The sequence below is a fragment of the Hypomesus nipponensis genome, chromosome 11, assembly GCF_054491055.1.
Source record: "Hypomesus nipponensis isolate SF chromosome 11, ASM5449105v1, whole genome shotgun sequence".
Taxonomy (NCBI): domain Eukaryota; kingdom Metazoa; phylum Chordata; class Actinopteri; order Osmeriformes; family Osmeridae; genus Hypomesus; species Hypomesus nipponensis.
In genome coordinates this window covers 11,931,121-11,955,000 of record NC_140371.1, presented here as the reverse complement: position 1 = coordinate 11,955,000, position 23,880 = coordinate 11,931,121, and the positions used below count along the sequence as shown (strand labels likewise).

General features: G+C 54.0%; 1 protein-coding gene across 16 annotated transcripts in view; it reads left to right on the top strand.

The window, feature by feature from the left end:
• The window catches only part of ndst2a (N-deacetylase/N-sulfotransferase (heparan glucosaminyl) 2a), an 85,410-nt gene extending 64,300 nt beyond the window's left edge, over positions 1-21,110 (top strand). For 2 of the 16 annotated variants that reach the window (XM_084709355.1, XM_084709352.1), the window contains 14 exons: positions 2,468-2,512; positions 6,032-7,901; positions 13,081-13,168; positions 13,444-13,598; positions 15,045-15,230; positions 15,606-15,734; positions 16,173-16,355; positions 16,553-16,649; positions 16,747-16,870; positions 17,386-17,560; positions 17,723-17,893; positions 18,033-18,142; positions 18,288-18,390; positions 18,543-19,895. In XM_084709355.1, coding sequence (XP_084565481.1) covers positions 6,855-7,901; positions 13,081-13,168; positions 13,444-13,598; positions 15,045-15,230; positions 15,606-15,734; positions 16,173-16,355; positions 16,553-16,649; positions 16,747-16,870; positions 17,386-17,560; positions 17,723-17,893; positions 18,033-18,142; positions 18,288-18,390; positions 18,543-18,668 — 2,694 coding nt within the window. In that variant the 5' untranslated portion in view covers positions 2,468-2,512; positions 6,032-6,854 and the 3' untranslated portion in view covers positions 18,669-19,895. Of the gene's footprint in view, positions 1-2,467; positions 2,513-6,031; positions 7,902-13,080; positions 13,169-13,443; positions 13,599-15,044; positions 15,231-15,605; positions 15,735-16,172; positions 16,356-16,552; positions 16,650-16,746; positions 16,871-17,385; positions 17,561-17,722; positions 17,894-18,032; positions 18,143-18,287; positions 18,391-18,542; positions 19,896-19,967; positions 20,028-20,053; positions 20,112-20,408; positions 20,660-21,084 lie in introns of those variants that run through there. The other 14 variants (XM_084709356.1, XM_084709354.1, XR_014768839.1 and 11 more) reach the window with 13 other exon arrangements.
• The last annotated feature ends 2,770 nt before the right edge of the window (positions 21,111-23,880 follow it).

Below are 23,880 nucleotides of genomic sequence, written 5' to 3'. Positions count from 1 at the left end.
GCTCACACATCTGCCTTTTGGTTGCGAGGGCAAACACAGTGCCTGTCGGACCCCCTCCGGGCTCCTAAAGTGGACGGTCGGCAGGCGCAGCGTCCGATCATTACTAACCTGGCGTCCAGAGATCCGGGCTCAATCGACCCGCAATCAGGAGTCATTACCTCCGGCTGGGTGAATTACACACGTACGCGCGCGTGACTCCTCTCAATGGAAATGATTAGAGTCTGGCTCGGCCCCGTAACTGAATCTAAACGCGGCTCCATTCTGCTGCGACTGGAGCCTCATTGAGCGGTGCTTCTGGGTGAAGCGTCAGCTCTCGGCCGTGGTGCACCAGCCCTGTCCCCGCGGTACGGGCAAACCAAACCCCAGTCCGGTGGGTTCAAAGTTCACTCCTGATTGGCCGGAATGCCTCAGCAGTGGAAGCAGCAGTGGGTGCAGCACAAACACACACCTGTGGCAGAGGGAATAAACCAGCCCTCGGGCCTCTGACAGACACACAAACACACACACACACACACACACCAACAGCCCTCCCCCGAACCCTCTCATGCTGGCTTCAAAGGAACGCGCACGGCCCTGTTTGTTACTGCGGGTAGATCTCCCCCTGCTGGTGGGATATGGGAACTACACCCCCCGGACTGACTTCATCGGTTTTTCCCTAAAAGAAGTTGACTTCACACACTGATCTAAGGGTCGGACTTGAATTGCGTCAATGAAAAACTCCTGATGAAGATTGAGCTTGAATAGTTTACTTAGCCGGTCCGGCGTCTTTAGGAGGAAAGCTGCTGATTGGAGCTGTGGAATGTGAGAGGCACTGCCCCCCCCACACACACACACACACCATTATGGGCCCGGGGTCGGAGTTCATTTGGGGGGGGTGGGGTTAGGACTACAGCCAGGTGCTGCTGCCATCGCATAGCTCAGCACAGCTGCTAGTGTTCAAATGGTGTGCGTGTGCGTGTGTATGTGTGTCTACTAGATCTCTTAAAGCATCATTAACATAATGTGCGAACAGAGTCCTTTTCTGCCAACATGTGGGTTGGCAGACAAAGGAGTCATTTGAAATGTCACCACCAAAGTCGATAGGCTAACTGGGCTTAAAAAAAGGAACATCCATCCATGCGTCTTTTGATTTGAAGGGCTCCCTCTGATTGAAGGGTTATCAGGGACGTTCCAGCCCATCTGGTTTGTCGGAAGGAAGCGTGTTTCCCCATCATGCTTGCTTGCGATTTGCATAACCCATCTTGTCAATATGTGGCCAAATTGAGAAAAAGGGTTTGCGTGTGAAAGCGAGGGATGTACGGAGAGCAAGGACTGGAGAGACGAAGAGGGGGGGCGGTGGGGGAGACGGAGAGAGAGTCATTTTAGCGAACACTGTCGAGGGAAGCTGGCTAGCTCTGTCTGTTCCAGATGGACGGGCGTTCATTCAGAGAGGGCTTGTTAAATTGTTTGTTCTTGATGCAGGCTGCAGACACACACACACTCACACCAAAACCCATTTGCTCAAAAGTTAATTGTCAGTCTCTCATACACAAACACACTGAAACAAATTCACTTGACTGTTAAGGCGCTCTCTTTCTCACACACCCTTTTTCTGTGTGCCCTGTTTGACTTGTCAAATGACAAATGGACACCCACCTGCAGCCTTCCTGGCTCCCCTGGTCTAGACTGCTCCTGTCTACGGCCATGGGGGGTGAGGGCATCTCATTCCACATCCCCCCTCCTTCTACCCCTCCTCATGCACTCAAAGCCTGCCTGCCTCAGCTGATAATACACCCTGCCGCAAGCACCTCAGGGCCAGAGGCAAGAGACCAGGTCAGGCAAGACTGGGCTAGTTCAGGGGCCAGACTACCGTAGACTAGACCGGGACCAGACCAGACCAAGACCAGACAACTCCTGGGCCAGACAGGACTAGGCCTAAAGGAGAAGCCCTTGTGGGACCGACGACTGGTTCTGTTCTAGTCGCGTTTTGGGTTTTGGCCAGCCCAGGGACTCTTTTTGATCAAGTGTGCTTTAAAGACAGCAGTCTGGAGATGAGCTGATGCTGGAGGAAGATGAATGAAAACGGCCTTGGTGTGAAATGGGCGGTGACTGGCTGGCCACCTCCCTCTCTCTCTCCCTCTCTCTTCCCCTCCGTCGATCCCTCTCGTCTCTCCCTCCTTCACTCACACACTCACGCCACCATCTCACACACACACACACGTCATTGGACTTAATGGTCCAGGCCCTGCACCAGTCTCCTGGCTAGATTCTGTCTTAAATGTCAGCAATAAAGTCAGGCAGATTGACGGAGGAACCCTGGGAGTATCAGGGTCGTGTCCGGGGTTAAACTCTTCTCCCATGATGCCCGGCGGCTGGATTTTGATGGTGACAGACGCCCAGTTTTGGATCTGGATGCTCTGAATGACGCACGTCATCTCGACCCCAAGATATCTAATGGTGTCTCTCCGTCTCCCTCTGTCTTCCTCAGATTTTGACCTGGACAGATTGGAGAAAGCCGAGCTGCTGTTTTTAGGTGAGATTGATTTGCTTGTCTTGGTTAACCTCTGCAAGTGGAACACAGGCTTTGAGCCTTACTGAACCAGCGCCACGGCACTTTCCTTCTTTCTGGCTCTTCGTCCTTCTCTGTGCCCCCCCCCCCCCCCCCCCCCGCAGCCGCCTTTGTGTTATTAAAAAGCGATGTCAGGCATCCTCACTGTCACCCCCATTTGTTTTGACATTTTAAAGGCTGTATTATTTAACACAACACTCTCATCTCCACGGCTCCTAAGCATGTCCATCCTTACCCATCTCTGTCTCTCTCTCCCTCCCTTTCTCTCTCTTCCGCTCCCTCTCTATCTCTCTCTCTCCCTTTCTCTCTCCCTCTCTCTTCCTCACCCTCTCTCTCTCGCCCTCCCTCTCTTTTGCTCTCTCTCCCTCTCGCTTCCTCACCCTCTCTCTCTCTCCCCCTTTCTCTCCCACCGTCTCGCTTCCTCTCCCTCTCCCTTCCTGGCCCTCCCTCCCCCTCTCTGTCTCCCTTTCTCTCTCACCGTCTCTATTCCTCTCCCTCGCTCTCCCTCTCGCGTCCCCTCTCCCTCCCTCTCTCAAGCTCTCTTCACCTTCTCCCCGTTTCCGTCTCCACCTCTCTGCCATCCAGCGTAGCCGTTCTCCGTTCCCTTCAGCAGGGCGACTGTTGCTGCACGCCAGCGCGGCAAACACAAGAGACGCACGTCCGAAATAGGCCAGGGCTCGGCTGTCTAGCTCAACCCGGTTCATTCAGCGGGGGCGCTTCCGGACCCAACCCTATCCCCACCACCACAAACCCCCCCCCCCCACACACCCCCACATTTCACAGCCCCCCCCCCCCACACACACACACACACACACACACTCTCTCTCACACACTTGACAATTGTGAGAGGAGGAACCAACGCTGGTTGTGCTGCTGGTGCAGAGGTTGCATCAGAAGCTCTTTAAAGTCCTCTCCAGCGGGCTTGCTGGGGTTAGCTCTTGACTATTTCCCCCCCCTCCCCCTCCCCTGCAAGGGAAAGTAGGTAGGCAGCATGAGGAGGTGGTGACTTAGGAAGGCCTCATTGCGCTTCAGATGAACACTTTGTGGGGCTCAACACACACACACACACACACACACACACACCAGACACCCACCACACACAATCTCGTCTCCTCCTCTGGCCACCAAGCCCGTCAGCTCCGCCCCCCCACAGGACCCCACCTCGTGTTGTTCTGTGACTGATTTCCTCCTTATTTCCTCCTCGCCCCCCCCCTCAAGGGGAAGTGGTCAGTGTGTGTGTGTATGTGTCCGTGTGTGTCCGTTCCCCAGGACGTTCTCAGGCTCTATAAATAGCAGGACTGGTTCCTGTTTCAGGATGCTGCTGTGGGCCCTCCTCTGCCCTCAGCCTGCAGACCCCGGGTCAGCCTGATGGATGAGAGATAGGCCTGGGCTGGGGAGGGAGAGGGTCTACTGGCCCTGCAGGCCGGGGCGCTGGGGCTCTCACTGGGATGTGTGTGTGTGTGCTGTGCTGTACCTGTGTGGTGTGTGTGGTGTGTGTGTGTCGATGAAGGTGGGTAGAATTCTTTCTCCCGACAGTTGGTCTTCATTCCTTCCTTTATTGTCCATCTATCATTGTTCAGCCACACACACACGCGCACGCGGCTCTTTCTCTGCCGTCGTGTTTTCCTCCCCTCCTGTTTAGATCTGTCAAGGTGCCTTTGCTGGAGAGCCAGGGCTTAGTTAGTACTTCTGAGAGAAAAATGATCCTTTAAGTGCTGCTGGGAAACGTAGCACTGCTCCCGTGGCTGACATTGATCATGTCAGAGGAAACTTTGATAGATTGCGGGATCCTGTTTAGGAAGCGAGGCGGCACGCGTATGACTTTGCTGTATGTGTGCGCTTGTGAGGACTTGTGTGTACGTGCGTTTGTGTGTCCAAACATGTTTGTTTCGCCCCCTGTGATTGCAGTATGGCTCCATGGTAACGGCCGACAGCCCCTACAGCGAGAAATGACACAGCCATGTGGGAGACCGCGGTATCAGCGCTTCCCGGGTCGCGGACCCCACAGCGTGTGTGTGTGTGTGTGTGTGTGTGTGCGTGGGCGCTTGTTTTGGTCTCAGATCTGTGCGCTCAGGCGTGTGAGTTGATGTGCATTATTCATGCCATTCCCTGCTCGTGGTCTAGTCCAATAGGACCGCAGCGTGTGAGCCGGCCCTCTACAGGTGTCGACAGTGCCTCCTATACAGGCTCTCCATTGGCTGCTGCCATGCCCCGGCTATTCCCAGTTTACTAACACACTGACACTTCTCAGTTCTCTCCCATGGCACTGACTTCCCAAGCATCCGAGCCCCCCCACGCCTACACACACAGAGAAGCACCCTCCCCCCACACTGTAAGTTGCCGGGCTTTGGTCACGTGCGAAGCAGTAAAGACTGTGTGTTGGGGGGGGGGGGGGGGGGCGACATGAGAGACGACCCACTGACTGGACTCTCCAGCTGGAGCATCGTTGACGTCCGGGGTCAGAGTCTCGCTGTCACACCTGTAACGCTATCTTGGGAGTTACGGCACAGCTATTCTGGGAGCCCTGAGAAAAAGTACCCCTGGCAAGGTAGAGGGTTGAGTGTGAGAGAGAGAGGGAGCGAGAGGAAGGGAGAGAGAGGAGGAAAGGGGGGGGGGGCTGGAATGATGGTCTGAGTATGGGGGAAGGGGTGTGGGGGCAGGTGATGGGGTCACAAGGCGCTTATCAGAGCAGTTGAATACACAGCAGACATGAATTTATACGTCAGAGGAACTCTTTATACGAGTGATACGTCACGGAATTTTTGTACATGGGACTTTCTTCAGCGTGTGCCCCTCTGGAGGTTTGTCATGTGATACCAAACTATATCAATCAGTTATGTATTTGAAAGTAGTTGGTACATTAATATTTTTGTCGGACTCGCCTGTAAGTGAGGGGTTTGTGTTGAGATTGATGTCGTTTGTGTTCAGTGTTCCTCAGGCGCGTTCGAGGGTTAAGGTCTGGGCTCGCAAAAGTAGTTGCCCACAACCATGTCACATAGCCGAGCCAGGCTATCTAAGGTGGCCGGCTGCAGTTGCGTGTGCTCAAAGTAATTCCGTTACCCTTATTATCTGTTTCTGTCTATCAGTAATGTGTGCGCACTCAAATGCTGGTTATTTGGGCCTCAATCTCCCGTTTTCTATGCAAATGTTTCCTCTTCCTAATCAGAAGTGATGGCATGTTGATTGTGGCGCCCCGATTCACCCCACAGCAATGTACCCTGCTAACGCTGCTCTGAGCTGTCCTGATGGCCGCATTATGGTGATGAGGCCTCTAAATTCGTCTCCAGAACATGGAGGGTGATCTGAAGTGCACTAACCTCTACGCCCTCTCTCTCTCTCGCTCTCTCTCTCGCTCTCTCTCTTTCTCTGTCTCTCTCTCTGTCTCTCTATCTCTCTCTCTTCCTCTCTCTCTCTCTCTCTCTCTCTCTTCCTCTCTGTCTCTCTCTCTTCCTCTCTCTCTCTCCCTTCATCTCCCCTTCCCAGGCGCGTACTCTTTGCCCGCCCCCGAGATGAGCGGTCTGGGCCTCCACGGGGGGCCGTCTTCAGGGCTGAGCCCCAGCCCCGGCAACCCCCAGCCCCGACGCTGCTGAAACACACCCACACTTACGAGCTGAGAGACGGAGCGACGCACACATCCGCACGCAGACAGCTGGAGTGGCCGACACGCCGCGCTCCCCTGATAACGTCTGTGTTTACGTGCCAACGAAGGAGCTCTCTGGTGTTCAGTGACGGGAGAGAGAGAGAGAGAGAGAGAGAGAGAGAAACTGCTGATCCGCCGAGCAGAGGGAGAGAGAGAGAGAGACGGAGAGGGAGGGAGGGAGTAGAAGAGGCGGAGGAGGAGGAGTGTGAGGAACGCACAGAGGGAGAAACCCAATCCTCTTAGGTAGCCGTGCCGAGTGAAAAACCGAGCGAGACAGAGTGGGAGGGAGAGAGAGCGTGCGAGCGAGCGAGGGGGAGGAGAGGGAGCCCGGAGGGCCAATCCAGACTGCGTGAGTCAGAGGCTGCCCGCTGGCGAGCGAGCTGGTTCCTCCGTTTCCCTCCATCGCGGCGGCGCTTCTTCCAGAGAGGTGGAGAGAGAGAGAGAGAGCGGCGGGCGGGGTCCACAGGTGCCGAGTCATGGGCTATGGGGGCCATGGTGACCTAGCTTAAATGGCTATTCCTCAGCACAGCTTAGTGCCACTGTCTGCTGCTCAGTCCTCCTCCCCTTCTTCCTCCTCCTGCTCCTCCCGAGCCCCCGCCCTCTGCCGCCGTGCCCCGCCGCTGGTGCCCCGCCTCCTTTGCCCCGCCGCCGACCCCGCCGTCGGCCATGTTGGGAGTGGGCGTGTGGAAGCTGGTGCGCGGCGTCCGCCAGCTGGAGCTGCACCGCCTCATCCTGGCGCTCATCCTCTTCTGCCTGCTCTCCATGGCCTGCCTGGCCTACTACGTCAGCAACAGCCCCAAGATCAAGGAGGCGCCGCCCCTGCCCTTCAGTGACTGCGGCGGGGGGCCCGCACTCGCCGCGGGGGCGGGTGGCGGTGCCGGGGGCCAGCGGACGCCCCTCTTCGTGCCCCCGCGCCCGGGCCGCCCGCGGCCCGCCAAGGCGGTGGACAACTCGCGGACGGAGCCGGTGGTGCTGGTGTTCGTGGAGAGCATCTACTCGCAGCTGGGCCAGGAGATCGTGGCCATCCTGGAGTCGAGCCGCTTCCGCTACCGCACGGAGATCGCCCCGGGCAAGGGCGACATGCCCACGCTGACGGAGCGCAACCGCGGCCGCTACGCGCTCGTCGTCTACGAGAACGTGCTCAAGTACGTCAACCTGGACGCCTGGAACCGCGACCTGCTGGACAAGTACTGCGTGGAGTACGGCGTGGGCGTGGTGGGCTTCTTCAAGGCCAACGAGAACTCGCTGCTCAGCGCCCAGCTCAAGGGCTTCCCCCTCTTCCTGCACTCCCACCTGGGCCTGAGGGACTACCGCATCAACCCCGGCGCCCCGCTGCTCTACATCACCCGGCCCAACGAGGTGGAGGCCGGCCCCCTGCCGGGCGACGACTGGACCGTCTTCCAGTCCAACCACTCCACCTACGAGCCCGTCCTGCTGGCCAGCACCAAGTCGTCGGAGGCGCTGGCCCACCTGGGCCCGCTCCGCGCGGTCCACGCCACCGTGGTGCAGGACCTGGGCCTGCACGACGGCATCCAGCGGGTGCTGTTCGGCAACAACCTCAACTTCTGGCTGCACAAGCTGGTGTTTGTGGACGCCATCGCCTACCTGACGGGGAAGAGGCTGTGCTTGTCGCTGGAGCGCCACCTGCTGGTGGACGTGGACGACATCTTCGTGGGGAAGGAGGGCACCCGCATGAAGGTGTCGGACGTGGAGGTAGGTCTTCTTCTCTTTTGGTCCCTTTTTATACACGCCTTTTCCCCCACACGCTCAGTTTCTCTCGCTGTCAAGTCAGCTGTTTTGTCCTCGTCGACTTCCTTAGACGGGTAGACCGTGCCCCTTTGTGTGTCAGCCGACTTCAAAGAGCCAGACTTGCTTAGCGATTCTAGAAAGTTCCAGCGAAAACAAGCCGAGCCCTAGCCGTTGAGCTTTTGAAGTAAGCACCAGCCTTTGTGGCCAGAAAAGAACGATTGATTTCCAGTGAGATTGTCAGTAAGGTGCATCTAGCTGGTGAATCACACACAGCCGTTTATTAGTGTTGTCATTAGCAGCCTGTCTCAGCCGCCATGAGCCTCCGTGGGCTGACGTTTTCTCGTTAGCCTGTCGCCATGCATCCAGTAAATCGCACGTGCTGCCTACTCCACTCTGAGGAAAACCACCGCCGGACGACTTTAGACAACCCCCCCCCCCCCTTCCCACACACACACACACACACACAACCACCCTCAGCCCTATCCCTCCAGGCAAGCCTGGACCTGAGCCTTATTTGAAGTGACAAAAGCGTGTGAGTCCCACTCTACATCACAACCCCTCCTAATGGGTTCGCCTCTCCGCGGGCCCCGGCCTCCACCACAGCCTTCTGGGGCCTGCGTCAGCAGTTTGTGCCAAGCACATGAAGAGGAAGTGGGGGGGGGGGAATGAGCAGTGTTGGCCCGGAGGGGCCACGCTGCCAAATGCATCCAACTAAATGAGTACAATTAATTGGAATAGTAAGAGGAGTGACGAGTGCTCCGCCATGGCAACGTGAAGGGGGTTGAAGGGGGTGGGGTTAAGTCGACACTTCGGCAAAGCAAAAAAGGGGTTAGGCTGATGAGCGTGCGCTGCCTGTTCCCAGAAATGGAGGGGGGAGGGGGGAGGAAGGGGGGCCTCCCGACCTCCCGCACTCCCTCAAGTCAATCAAGCAGTTAATTAGCCTGTCCTTCGTTTCCTCTGACAGCATTGCCATCAGTCTGGTTTAGCATACAAGTGCGTTAGGGTGAGGAGGGGGGGGGGGATCGAATAAGGCACTTCCAATGTGTTGAGTCATCACCGTGACCTATGGGACCCAACTGGATAATTGCTTCAGGGGTGATTGTATATGACTCGCAGAGCACTCGCACAAGACCATGCGTGCTCCCCAGCCCCGTCCGCGCTTTCAACGACGGAGGAAAACCCCACGTAAATGTCTCATCTTCCGGAGAGCGATTGGAGACACCGGGCGCGGTCTCGACCACACGTCCGCCCGAGATCACAGGACGGCGCCTCACACTGCAAATCCTGTTTGCTCGCTTCTCCCAACGACCGTTCCCTCCCCGCCCCGCACGGCACCGGAGGGGCGACGTGATGGCGACGAGCCCTCGGTGGCTGGCAGGAGGCTTTGAGGGACAGGGTTACTGTACCTGTTGGTGGCTGCCTAGAGGGACAGGGTTACTGTACCTGTTGGTGGCTGCCTAGAGGGACAGGGTTACTGTACCTGTTGGTGGCTGCCTTGAGGGACAGGGTTACTGTACCTGTTGGTGGCTGCCTGGAGGCCTTGAGGGACAGGGTTACTGTACCTGTTGGTGGCTGCCTAGAGGGACAGGGTTACTGTACCTGTTGGTGGCTGCCTAGAGGGACAGGGTTACTGTACCTGTTGGTGGCTGCCTAGAGGGACAGGGTTACTGTACCTGTTGGTGGCTGCCTGGAGGCCTTGAGGGACAGTGTTACTGTACCTGTTGGTGGCTGCCTGGAGGCCTTGAGGGACAGGGTTACTGTACCTGTTGGTGGCTGCCTTGAGGGACAGGGTTACTTTACCTGTTGGTGCGCTGCCACAGAGGACGCAGTTTGTAATCCTATTAGAGAGCCGATGCAAGGAGCCGTTAGCCGCCTGAATGAGAGGAGAGCTCGAGTGCGGTGAAAGAGCTTCGTAAGTGGGCTTGTATTGTTGAGCGATGAGGTTGTTAACCGCGTGCCGGCCCCCCCCCCCCCATTCATTCCTCCTTCACACGACTGCTCATTGAAATCCAACCACTTTCACCAAGCGGGATCTGTAATAGATTGGACTCAACGATCTAAGGGGATGTCTGTAATTAACCTGAGCACACATTAATAATGCAGTCCATTGCGTGCGCCGGGGCGTGTTTTAGCATGCGAGAGGGGGGCTTTTCACCCAGCCGTGGGCTTGTGTTCGGCCCCTGCGCTCTGTGTTGCTAGCTGGTTGCCACATGGACCCCCCCCCCCCCCCTGTCATACGAGGCAGCCTTAATCAGCTCCACCAGCCAGGAGTGGCGAGGCGCACTGCAGAGCCCCGAAACAAGGCCTGACTAATGGAGGCCTAATCTTCTCTATTCTCACTCAAGGTGCAGCCTCAGCACTGACTCCTAAGTACTAAAGCTGATTTCCACGCGTGCGCGCGCACACGCACACACACACACCCGACTCGGTGTTCACACACAGGCTAAGAAGTACGCACTCACAGCCTTAAATTCACTTTTCAGCGGTCGGTTCGATCGGATCCAGTAGAATATGTTGTGCAGATGTCATGGATTTAGAGTACTTGTGGGGAAATACAGTCCGCAGCCTCAACAGTAACTAAACCATAAGAGTGGCTGGAAGGATCCGGATGTCGCTGTATTCTCACCCTGCTGTTGGGAAACACTGCTGCTGGTCATGTCATGAAGCCGCTGTACATTGCGTATCTCTCTGTAATCAGATGGGTGCTTTGTCAATCATCCCAAATCCCAATCCATCTTAGACGTCGGTTTAGAATATCAAACAAATACATAGATCTCTGTGACGATTAGGCGAGCCTGACCAATCCTGCCTCCCCTTCCGAGTCATGCTGTATTAGTCTTTTTATAGTTCCCGAAAAAGATTGTTCTTGAGATACCGTCTGATGTTGTTGTTCTAGTTCAGATGACAGTGTTGTTGTTGTTGCTCGGTTTCTAGTTTAAATACTGTTTGTTCCTTGGCATGAAACCACTGTAATACTGGAAGAACAGGACACTTATTGTCCTTGGTTATCTGCTCCACTTACCACAGTAGTCATTATTTGTGCATTGCTTTGAATAAAAGCATCCGTTTAAAAGAATAAGCCTACTGCCAGCAAGCATGGGCTTTTGTATCAGTCCAGACATGTACCATGGTATGGATTGGACCGCACCACGTGTTTCACGGTATGGTCATGGAATTGTTTCACGTATAACGAGCCGTCGTTGCCAAAAATGCAGACTGAAGACTTTTTTTTTTTTTTTGCGGTTCAGCAATAACACGTCTCCTTTACTGTTGGGATGAGTGGAGGGAAAAGCAATCAACTAACAAGCCCTGGTAGTCTGACAGAACGCCGCTTCTTACTTTGTTTGCCAGCGGATCAGATTCGGAAACACCGTTGCTGACACAGTCGGGCAACTGTGAGCACTTATTTTACTAGAAGAAAACGTGCAAATTGCATTTGCTGTGAATTCGTGTCGGAGCACCTTTGAAACGGCTTACCAAAGAAACTGCTCATCTCGTCATCCCTCTGCTCGTCAAGCCCTTACAAAGCATACGCCTTATGAACCTTTTAAGGTCAACGAATGTATATGTTTGTACCCTTGGGATGAATTTAAGGCCACCCCCCATGCTGTGCTTTGAAGTCTGTTCAAGTACAGCCAGGAGTGGAAAACATGTAACACAGGACTCAGACCAGTGCTGGGCTGTTAGTGAAGGTGCTGCATGTCCAGCCTGTGTGGGCTTGGGTCAGGCAAACACCCAGAGGCTGAAGTGACATCCTCAGCCCAGGGCGAGGGCCTCAAAGCCCAGGGAGAGACTCACCGTCCTGGAGGAGGGGGTCAGAGTCTGGAGCCTCGCGACTGTATGTCGGATGCATACATACGTCGTCAGTGCAGCACAAATGACAAGAGATTTCACAGCTCTCAAACTTGTGAGTTTAACAGGTCGACCAGTCCAGATCGCTGGGCCCAACCGACCCTAGCCCCCCCCCCTCCCTCCCCTTCCTTGGCTCTTTGCCCACCCTCCAAGCGTCCAAAGTGGCACAGAAGTGTCTTCCCGCATGCCCCACCGGGCCCCCCCACTGTGCTCCAGCTCTCTCCCCTCCATCCTCTTCAGCGAGCGCCACACGCCTCCGCCAGCATCTTCGCTCGCAGCCGAGACCAATCGGGCCTTTTTCGGGAATGTGTGCAACGAGATAGGGTGTTGTTCAGCCCGCATCAGTGCGTGTCATCAGACGAGTGTCTCTCCTCTCTGTGTCTCGGGGGGGTGGGGGGGGGGGGGGGGACACGAAACCTTATCTGTCTGTCAGCAAACCTCAAGTCGTTCCCAGCCAGTAGACACACACTCACCACAGCCCCGAGTCGGATCAGGTGGAAGCGCGCGTGCGCACACGCGCGCGCGCGCACGGCGTATGCAAACACGTTCATCTGCGAGGTAAACAAACTGTGCGTACCCTCCCGTTCTCAAGGACGGCCCCAGCCTCCACCCTCTGTGCAGAGAACGCGTTTGGGACAGATAGCTCCTGTCTTATCAGCCCCAGCAGCCAACCCATCGCTCAATCCAGCAGAGGGGTCGGGGCGAGTGGGGGTTCCAGGTGTCTATCTGGCCAGCGTAGCGCTGATATGTTGAGCCAGGAGGTCGTAGATACCTATCTGTCCCTGTGGCGGGATTTGTGGAGTGGATGCCACACGAATCCCACACAATTTGATCGATGAAAAGGGAATGAAACTCTCTGGGGCTTTTCCACAGGTGCGGTTTGCAAATCCTATTACCATCCATACAATATCTCCCAAGTGGCAGCGCCTATCTCTTATTGACCTAGCTGATGTGGGCAAATAGTCTGTAAATAGGAAATGGGTTTTTATCTGTCATGGCTTGTCACACTGCTTGAGCCGGACTGGGACTTCTCCATTTTTCTGGCGTGTTGAAGAGGTACAGTGCTTTGCCATCTAGTGGTTGAGCTATATGGTCCCGACTGCAACGTTATACCTTTTTGCCGGATGCTTCTAAGATTTAGAAAACTGAAAGATCTGTCATAGACATGGTAATTGTTCTGTGTGTAGTGCATAGTATTTGCCTTCAAAACATCTAATCCTTGAATGTACATCACCCAAGCTTTGAAGAAACATGCTTTGGCAACTGATTTATATATATTTTTACTTTCTAGGCCTTACTCAACACTCAGAATAAACTGCGGACTCTGGTACCCAATTTTACCTTCAACCTGGGCTTTTCTGGAAAGTTCTATCACACAGGTATAGTGAATGTCATCATACTACAATTGCAATACTGCCCCTGACTTTATGAAGTGAACTAAACCTAGAGTTACTATCTGCTGGTATGCATCACTCCTTTAGGGTCTTGGTTCTGAAAGCACCGTCGGTGCCATAGAGGTTTACAAATTGTTACGTCAAATTGTCTTCCTCTCAACCTTCTCTTCCTTCATCTTCACCTCCCCCCCCCCTTCTACCTACTATTCCTGTCACTGTCTCTTTCCTGCTACTTCTCTCTGTTGCTCCCCCCCCCCCAGGCACAGACGAGGAGGACCGGGGAGACGACATGCTCCTGCGACACAGGAAGGAGTTCTGGTGGTTCCCTCACATGTGGAGCCACATGCAGCCCCACCTGTTCCACAATGTCAGCGTGCTGGCAGAGCAGATGAGACTCAACATGCTCTTCGCCCAGGTGAGGGGGGGGGAGAGAGGGGGGAGAGAGAGAGAGAGCGAGAGCGATGCCTTCTGAATGTTAAGGCTAACTCTAACCATTTTAGGGTTAGAGGCCAGCCTGACTTCACGGTTTCGGGGGTAATGGATGCTTGATATAAACTAGTCATTCTTAATATCTCTGTATAAAACAAAGACATATATCCCCTTATTTCCAAACAAGTCACTGGGGACATATTATTATCTGGTATGTTCAAACCAAAACGAGCTGGGCTGTGAAGCTGTGCGTTTATAAGGCACAAGCTGCAATGGAAGCATCGACACGGAGCATAAAATGACCTGTAACAGAGCATTGATGGGGCAGAGCCGGCACTGTCTGGGAGAGCAAAGGTGGCACTTTATTTACGCTTCCTTCAGGGCTCTATTGAGTTCCTTCAACTCAAATTGAGCCTGATTGAATAAGCTGTGGTTTGGAAGCGGGTTTTTTTTTTTGCGGACGGTGGTTTTGGGTCAGGCCTAATTCAGAGAGCGAGCGGCCGTAAGTGGATTGGTGGTGGTCGGGGCCAGGCTTCCATTCCTCCTGGTTAACGATATTGGCGTTTCTTCTTGTTCAGGCAGCAACCTCTTGATATACTGTAGCATCCGCAGGGGGGGCTCTCCAGTGGGGGGGGGGGGGGTCCTCCATGCTCCTCCTCCTCCCTGTGTGTGTTTAGAGCCGGTGGGGGGAGCTGGCCGCATGCCACGTCCCAGTAAAGACGGGTCTGACGTGCAGTGACACGCCTCCCAGACGCCAAAGCTAAAGACGCCCCAAGGCTACGAGCTTCTGCTGCAGGCTTGATCTAGTGATTGGCATGGGGTAGCTTGGGTCCCCAGCCCCCTTTGGAGAGACGTGTTTGTCTATGCCTGTGTGGGTGTGGGTGTGTGTGTGGTGGTGAATACCAACCAGCACTGCTTCCCCTCCTCCGGGTCCTCGCCGCCTCCCTGCTTCTCCTCGTGGCTGACAGTGACGGACGGTGTCTCAGAGCACTCTGGTCAGGGGAGAGAGAGGCGGGGGAGGAGAGGCGAGGGAGAATGGCGGAGGAATCCTTCATCACGGCTTAATGAGGCTGCAAGCATCTTCTCCTTAGCAAGGGCACACAGTCTGAGGGCCGCACTTAGCATTCCCGGCACACCTCGCCGCGTGGCACAGACGCACGCTCGCACGCAGGTTTGTCACGGCCCATAAATGTGCTTCGGTTCTCTCTGTGAGGATTAAAGACGATGCCGTTCCATCAAAATGTGTATGAGGGGCTGTGTCGCCCCCCGGTGGAGAAGGGCCGGCAAGTTGACCAGGGCAGGCAAGTTGACCAGGGCCGGCGTCGCACTGTAACATTTTTCTTTTCCTCCTATCCTCCCGCTCTTGTTCTCTCTCCCTTCCCCTTCCTCTCTCTCTCTCTCTCTCTGTCCCTCCTTCTCTCTCTCTGCCCAGGAGCACGGCATCCCCACAGACATGGGCTATGCGGTGGCCCCCCATCACTCAGGGGTGTACCCCGTGCACAGCCAGCTGTACGAGGCCTGGAAGTCAGTGTGGGGCATCAAGGTGACCAGCACGGAGGAGTACCCCCACCTCCGGCCCGCCCGCTACCGCAGGGGCTTCATCCACAGTGGCATCCAGGTAAGACCCCCCCCACCTCCTCCTCTCAGGCCCCCCACCTCCTCCTTTCAGGCCCCCGTCCTCCTCTCAGGCCCCCATCCTTCTCTCAGGCCCCCCACCTCCTCCTCTCAGGCCCCCATCCTTCTCTCAGGCCCCCATCCTCCTTTCAGGCCCCCCACCTCCTCCTCTCAGACCCCCCACCTCCTCCTCTCAGGCCCCCCACCTCCTCCTCTCAGACCCCCATCCTCCTCCTCTCAGGCCCCCATCCTCCTCCTCCCTTCAGGCCCCCCTCCTCCTCCTCTTCTTCTAGCACTGCTTGTCCTCCTCTTCCTCCTACCCTTGACTGGTTTGCCATCTCCTCACGGCGTCTCTCGTGGTGTTCCCTCGCTCCTCCAGGTGCTGCCCAGGCAGACGTGTGGCCTCTTCACCCACACCATCTTCTATAACGAGTACCCCGGGGGCTCCAAGGAGCTGGACAAGAGCATCCGCGGAGGAGAGCTCTTCCTCACCGTGCTCCTCAACCCTGTACGCTCACACACACACACACACACACACACACTGGAGATAAACACACACACACACCCTGGAGACAGAAACACACACACAGACTGGAGATAAAAACGCACACACTCTGGAGACAAACGCACACACTCAGAAGTGTGGTTCACACTAAGTGTCTCAGTGGGCTGTGAAACACAGACTTTGAAGCCCAAACATTCGCGCAAATTATTCATTGATGTCAACAGAACGTAGACTGGAAGTGCCTGATTTGATTGGCTAGGTCCTCAAGTTCAAGAATCATGTTCCATGTCGGTTATGTTCAACCAGATCAGTCGAATGGACCTTTTCAATAAAGTGCTCTCAGAAAGTGCTTCACAAAGCACTTGAGAAAATTGCCCAAATTGGCCTCACTTCCTCCATTTACCTCTGTGCCCGCATCTTCTCTCTTCCTCCTAACTGCAGATCAGCATCTTCATGACCCACCTGTCTAACTATGGCAACGACCGCCTGGGCCTGTACACCTTTGAGTCACTGGTGAAGTTTGTCCAGTGCTGGACCAACCTGCACCTGCAGACCCTGCCCCCTGTCCAGCTGGCCCAGAAATACTTCCAGATCTTTCCAGAGGAGAGGGACCCACTCTGGCAGGTCAGGGAACTGCTTATTTGTATAGATGTGGGGTGTGAAAAATTGTCTGTGGAAAGCAGAATGACACATTTTTGTATTGTGTTGTGCCTTGCTCTGTGTCCCGTTATTGCTATCGTTAATTTGTTTTCGTCAGTTGCAACACAGCTCGTGAGTTCTATTGTTGCTGAAACTGGAAGCTGGGTCTTTCTGCTCCTCAGAACCCTTGTCACGACAAGAGACACAAGGATATCTGGTCCAAGGAGAAGACTTGTGACAGGCTACCCAGGTTCCTGGTCATAGGCCCACAGAAAACAGGTCAGACACACACACACACACACACACACACTGTCCCTCAGTCTCCCACTCACACCAAGAGTGTTTTGTAACTGTATGTGTGTATGTGTGTTTTCAGGCACCACGGCCCTCCACTCGTTCCTGAGCCTCCACCCAGCCATCACTAGCAGCTTCCCAAGCCCCTCCACCTTCGAGGAGATCCAGTTCTTCAGCGGGCCAAACTACGACAACGGCATTGACTGGTAGGCTCCCTCTTCCATCTTTTCTTTCTCTCCTCTTCGCCATCTTCCTCCTCTCACCCCCCTCTCCCTCCCCTCCTCTCACTCCCTTCTCTCACCCCCTCCTCCTCCCTCCTCTCACCCCCCTCCTCCTCCCTCCTCTCACCCCCCTCCTCTCACTCCTCCTCTCACCCCCTCCTCCTCTCACCCCCTCCTCCTCCCTCCTCTCACCCCCTCCTCCTCCCTCCTCTCGCCCCCCTCTCCCTCCCTTCTCTCACCCCCTCCTCCTCCCTCCTTTCACCCCCCTCCTCTCACCCCCTCCTCTCCCTCCCTTCTCTCACCCCCTCCTCCTCCCTCCTTTCACCCCCCTTCTCTCACTCCCTCCTCCTCCCTCCTTTCACCCCCCTCCTCTCCCTCCCTCCTCTCACCCCCTCCTCCTTTCACCCCCCTCCTCTCACCCCCTCCTCTCCCTCCCTTCTCTCACCTCCTCCTCCCTCCTCTCACCCCCTCCTCCTCCCTCCTCTCACCCCCCTCTCCAGGTACATGGACTTCTTCCCCTTCCCCTCCAACGTCAGCACCGACTTCATGTTCGAGAAGAGTGCCAACTACTTCGACACGGAGGTGGCGCCCAAGCGGGTGGCGGCCCTGCTGCCCCGGGCCAAGATCCTGGCAGTGCTCATCAACCCGGCGGACCGCGCCTACTCCTGGTACCAGGTACCTCCCTCCGCCCGCCCCGCCACACACTAACACAGTCGCCAAGCGCTCCACCGAACGTCGCTTCCACTCACTTATCCGCGATGGCCTTTGACCCCCGGATGTGACCTGGAATCTCTGTACTCTGTCCCCCCCCCCCCCCTCCCCACCCCCCCAACGCAGCACCAACGAGCTCACCAGGACCCAGCAGCCATCAACCACACCTTCAGCCAGGTGGTGACGGCCGGGCCCGCGTCCCCACGAGACCTGCTCATGCTGCAGAGACGCTGCCTTAAACCCGGGGCCTACGCCACGCACCTGGAGCGCTGGCTACGCCACTACCAGCCCAACCAGGTCAGCACACACGCACACACTGGGTTTCTGTTACTCTCCTCTGTGCTGGAATAAGACAGAACCTTCACCAGGGCTCCCATAGTATTTGCATCGCTGAGAAGCAGTAGTGCTGTATGGTGATGTGTGTGTGTGTGTTCAGATGCACATCGTGGATGGCACCCTGCTTCGCTCCAACCCTGCCCTGGTGATGGAGGGCATCCAGAGGTTCCTGGCCGTAACCCCCATCTTCAACTACACCCAGGCTCTTACGTGAGTTCACACAACCACCACCAAACCTGGCAACCCACGCTTCCTCCCACTCGCACTCAGTGTCGTTCTACCTTCCAAGTCCTACATGATATGTGTATATAGAGTACAAATGTCAATAACCCAAGTGTCTGTGTTTGTCTCTCAGGTATGACGAAAGTAAAGGGTTCTGGTGCCAGAGAGTAGAAGCAGGCCGACCCAAGTGTCTAGGCAAGAGTAAAGGCAGGAAATACCCAGAGATGAGCCCCGAGGTACAGTAACCCCCCAACACCTCTCGTCCTCCTCCTCTAGTAATACACGTGTCGTCGGGATCATCAATGAGAGGTCCTCTTCTGACTTGTGGCCATTCTGTGCATTGGTGTGTGTGTGTGTGTGTGCGCGTGTGTGTGTGTGCGTGCCACAGACGCGTGCCTTCCTGACGGAGCATTACCGCGAGCACAACATGGAGCTGCTGCGTCTCCTGAACCGCCTGGGCCAGCCGCTGCCCTCCTGGCTCCGGGAGGAGCTCCAGAGCAGCAGCTGGAGCTGAGACTGGGCCCTCCTCACACACACACACTGTTGGGACTGGACCACACGGGGGGGGGGGGGGGTTGTGGAGGGGGGTTGCATCCTTCACAAACACACAACCAGTCACTAGAGAGGGTGGAGGAGGAGAGAAGGGGGTGGATATGCACACCTTTTTGTTTTTGGACTATGGACTCCTCCGCCCTTCCGATCACTGCTAATCACAGCAAACAGGGTCATGGTAAGAGGGGGGGGTATAATGGTCTCTGTAAGGGGGCTTCTGGAAATGGACTGCTAACTGCCCCCCCCCCTCCCCCCTCTTCATTATGTACAGGCCTATTGTGTTCATGAAGAACCCTGAGGTCTCACCCTGCTGTCTCTTAGACTGCGACAGAGAGAAGACATAGGATGATCAAGCAGTTTTAACCCTCGGCCTGCGCATGAATGAATAGACCGAGGGCAAAACATCCGCGAGGAGGTGACACACATACACACACACTTCTCATTGCGTCAGAAGAATGATTGTAAAACATTGTACATTTTTAAAAAGCTGTTGTATATTTTGGGTGAGGAGGGTGGGTGGGAAATGGGACAGAATGACATGGTGGACCAAGCTTGACAGTGTGATGGACTGTTTTCACGACAGAGGTGTGCGAGATTGGATGGATAGTGTGTCGATCACAGACCGCAGTCCCCTCCTCCCATGTCTCCCTCCCTCTTCCTCTCTCTCCTGCACCTCTGCTTGTGGAGGTAGTTTGGTCCGGTGTGCTCTACTGAAGTGGTGTGGGGACTCACCAACACAGAGTCCAATATGAAACTCCTGCACGTTCTCCCTCACTCTCACACAGGTACTGCTCACCCTGACCTGCCCTGTGCGGAGATGGGCTATTTAGAGAGAGAGAGACAGAGAGAGAGACAGAGAGAGAGACAGAGAGAGAGACAGAGAGAGAGACAGAGAGAGAGACAGAGAGAGAGACAGAGAGAGAGACAGAGAGAGAGACAGAGAGAGAGACAGAGAGAGAGACAGAGAGAGAGACAGAGAGAGAGACAGAGAGAGAGACAGAGAGAGAGACAGAGAGAGAGGGAGTAAGGGGGAATCTAGGCTGAGAAGGAGGGAGAGAGAGGTCTGTGCGTGTCTTTATGCCTGTGAGGTGTCAACAGGAGCTGCTGTCTTGTTGTCTGTTTATTTTGTAAAAACTGACAAAAAGCCCAACGTTGTATCATCTCTAATAAATGTATAGAGAGGTTGGAACCGAGTAGTCATCTGTGTTCCTGTCTTTTTCTACATGTCTGACTGAATGAAAAACAAAACTGGTCACGTTAGAAATGTCAAAGGTTAAAAGACGCTACCACCCTAAGCCTTTTTCCTTATATTCTATCAAAATGACCAAAATCTCAAATTCAAAATAGCTCAACAAACACAGAGGCCAGAGACCACACCAGGAGGTCCAGTAGAAAGCTGACTACTGTGAGTTGGTGGTGAATGAGGTGTCAGAAATGATCTGGGCATTATTGAGTCAGAGTAATGTGTTAAACCAACCAACCTATTATGAAATGTCAATTCCACAGTGCCAGATGTTCTCATTCTAAATACAATTTCTATTTTTGACTGTCTGAGCAACAGTTCTCCATCAATCTCGATGTTTATAGTTCCAAAACGGATGGATGTATACAGTGAGGAGTATCAGTCAGACAGATGTTTTATTGTTGGTTGTTCTATGAATAATGTTGTGTCTCCTGCAAATCAAATGGCTGTCTTTTCAAGGTGTGATCTCATCATTTGGATGCAGATGGCGACTGACTGTGTTCAGGAGAGTGGGCTGCAACAAGACAATCCCCAGTATTGACTGGGAAGCCATGCCTTGTACATCAAGAGGATGCATAACAGTTTTGCTGAATGTTTAAGAGGACAAGATTTGATGGACCAAAGTGAAAACCGAGTGGAAAAATAATTGATGATGCCTGTATTCATACCAAAGTAGATTGTTTTATCATTTGGAGTCTCTCTAATAAAAGGTAAACGTTTTGGAGCCAATCGCGCAACAACTCAATCAATACAGTACACAACACTTAATCCATAACAATTGATAAATAAAAATGGCTTGTGGAGAGGGTACATTTCTGTTGTTACAGATAACTGTTTGTAATTTAGATTATTGCTAGCGATGCACAACATCTCAAATAAACAAAACTACATTATAGCCTTTATATAATGATGCTGAAAATGACTGAACATACCCGTTTCCCCTACTTTGGAATGTCTTCCAACTCCCTTTAATGGACATACCATATTAGATAATGTGACATATGCACACGTGTAGACAGTATATTAAAGTAGTGCTATTATTTTAGGCTTTTAATATAAAATATGAAACCAACAATAGTAGTGACATAAGTCTATGCTAAATTGCTGCATTTCCATCCTCCCTTTCCACTCCAAGGTACTAGAAAGTAGTGTATTTGAGAAGTTCCTGAAGTCTGGTATTCTTTCTGGACACAACACTCAGACTGCACTTCTCAGGGTCATCAATGACCTGCTGATGACCCCCTGCCTCATCAATGACCTGCTGATGACCCCCTGCCTCATCAATGACCTGCTGATGACCCCCTGCCTCATCAATGACCTGCTGATGACCCCCCTGCCTCATCAATGACCTGCTGATGACCCCCCTGCCTCATCAATGACCTGCTGATGACCCCCCTGCCTCATCAATGACCTGATGACCCCCCTGCCTCATCAATGACCTGATGACCCCCCTGCCTCATCAATGACCTGATGACCCCCCTGCCTCGTCAATGACCTGCTGATGACCCCCTGCCTCGTCAATGACCTGCTGATGACCCCCTGCCTCGTCAATGACCTGCTGATGACCCCCTGCCTCATCAATGACCTGCTGATGACCCCCCTGCCTCATCAATGACCTGCTGATGACCCCCCTGCCTCATCAATGACCTGCTGATGACCCCCCTGCCTCATCAATGACCTGATGACCCCCCTGCCTCATCAATGTCCTGCTGATGACCCCCCTGCCTCATTAATGACCTGCTGATGACCCCCTGCCTCATCAATGACCTGATGACCCCCCTGCCTCATCAATGACCTGATGACCCCCTGCCTCGTCAATGACCTGCTGATGACCCCCTGCCTCGTCAATGACCTGCTGATGACCCCCTGCCTCGTCAATGACCTGCTGATGACCCCCTGCCTCATCAATGACCTGCTGATGACCCCCCTGCCTCGTCAATGACCTGCTGATGACCCCCTGCCTCATCAATGACCTGCTGATGACCCCCTGCCTCATCAATGACCTGCTGATGACCCCCCTGCCTCATCAATGACCTGCTGATGACCCCCTGCCTCGTCAATGACCTGCTGATGACCCCCTGCCTCATCAATGACCTGCTGATGACCCCCCTGCCTCATCAATGACCTGCTGATGACCCCCCTGCCTCGTCAATGACCTGCTGATGACCCCCTGCCTCATCAATGACCTGCTGATGAACCCCTGCCTCATCAATGACCTGCTGATGACCCCCTGCCTCATCAATGACCTGCTGATGACCCCCTGCCTCATCAATGACCTGATGAACCCCCTGCCTCATCAATGACCTCCCTACCTCGTTAATTACCTGCTGATGACCCCCCTGCCTCATCGATGACCTGCTGATGACCCCCTGCCTCATCAATGACCTGCTGATGACCCCCTGCCTCATCAATGACCTGCTGATGACCCCCTGCCTCATCAATGACCTCCCTACCTCGTCAATGACCTGCTGATGACCCCCTGCCTCCTGCTCCTTGCTTGAGAGTCAGCACCTAACAGAGTGCTTCTGCCTTGGCGGGCCAAAGGTCCTGAAGCTATCCAGTCATCTTCGGTGTCCCACAGGGGTCTGTCCTTGGTCCGAGCCTGTTTATTATCTACAAGTTCCTCCCTCTGCCAAGACATCCATAAAATAGTGTATCCTTCCTATGTTGTGCTGATAACATACAGCTCAACATCAAAACGACCCCTTTTCCCTCAGGTGCCTTGACCCATCTCACCACCTGTCTTGAAGAGATTCAGGCCTGGATGAAGCCAAACTACTTCAAACAAAACAACTTCAAACTAAATAGCACAAATACTAGGGCCCTCTGTTGGTTTCACCCCAACAGTTTGGGCACTTTCCCATGAAACTCAACCTCTCCCTCACATACATTCCATTACGACATCAACACCTGTGCAAAAACTCTTTCTACCATCTCAAAAACATTGCCAAACTCTGACCTTCTCTTTTCCTGCCAGTCTCTTCAAGACTGAATTACTTCAATACACTTCTCATTACGATCCCTGACTGCCACCTAGAAACGCTGTGGTGCATTCTCACAGCTCCAGGATCCTAATGTGTGTGGAAGCACCACCCCACATGACCCCTCTTCACTTCACATCCCTCCTCTGGCTCTCCCGTCTCCTACCCCATTCAATTCAAAACCATCTGCTAACCTTAAAATGCATCCCTGAAACAGCACTACCTCAAAGAAACTCGTATGGCCCTTAAGCCCTCACGCCCCTTAAAATATTCTCAGTTATGTTCACAAAAGACTTGTCGGTGCTATGACTGAAAATACTTATCTCTTATATTAGCCTTTCCTGATAGCTACTACATCAAGAAGAAATTCATGTTAATGTAATCAGAAATCAATATTCCCTCAACCAAGTAAGTGAAAGGCTCATTTGGATTCCACTCCTCTGAGACGCCATCTTTTCAATGTGCATCTCAAAAACAAACGATTGATTTCATCACGTGGACTATGGACGGGTGTGCGCCGTTTATGGAAGGACAAAGCATGATGAACAAACCTCAATGTCACTCATTACCTAGGTTGAGATCATAGATCTCAACCTAGTATTCTCTTCTATTTTACAGAGTAGAAGAATTGTCACCAAACGATAATCAATAATTCAACACAGGACACTGGTGATTTATTACAGTAGGATCGCCTCTGGTTCTGTCTTTTACAACAGCTGTCCAACTCCCCCCACACACAACACCGTTCAGGGACCTCAGCCTCCCACAGCGACCTGTAGAGGAACAAGGTTAGACAAGCATTACTTCCACTTACCCAGCCCCCAAGTGGGTCTAACTCCACCTCTCCTACTCTCATGATGGGGCCTGGACCTCTGGCTTCCAGCTTGGACCAAAGCGCTGGGATAGTCCCTCTCCACATACCACATCATGGGTAGTGTTGATGCGTCTCC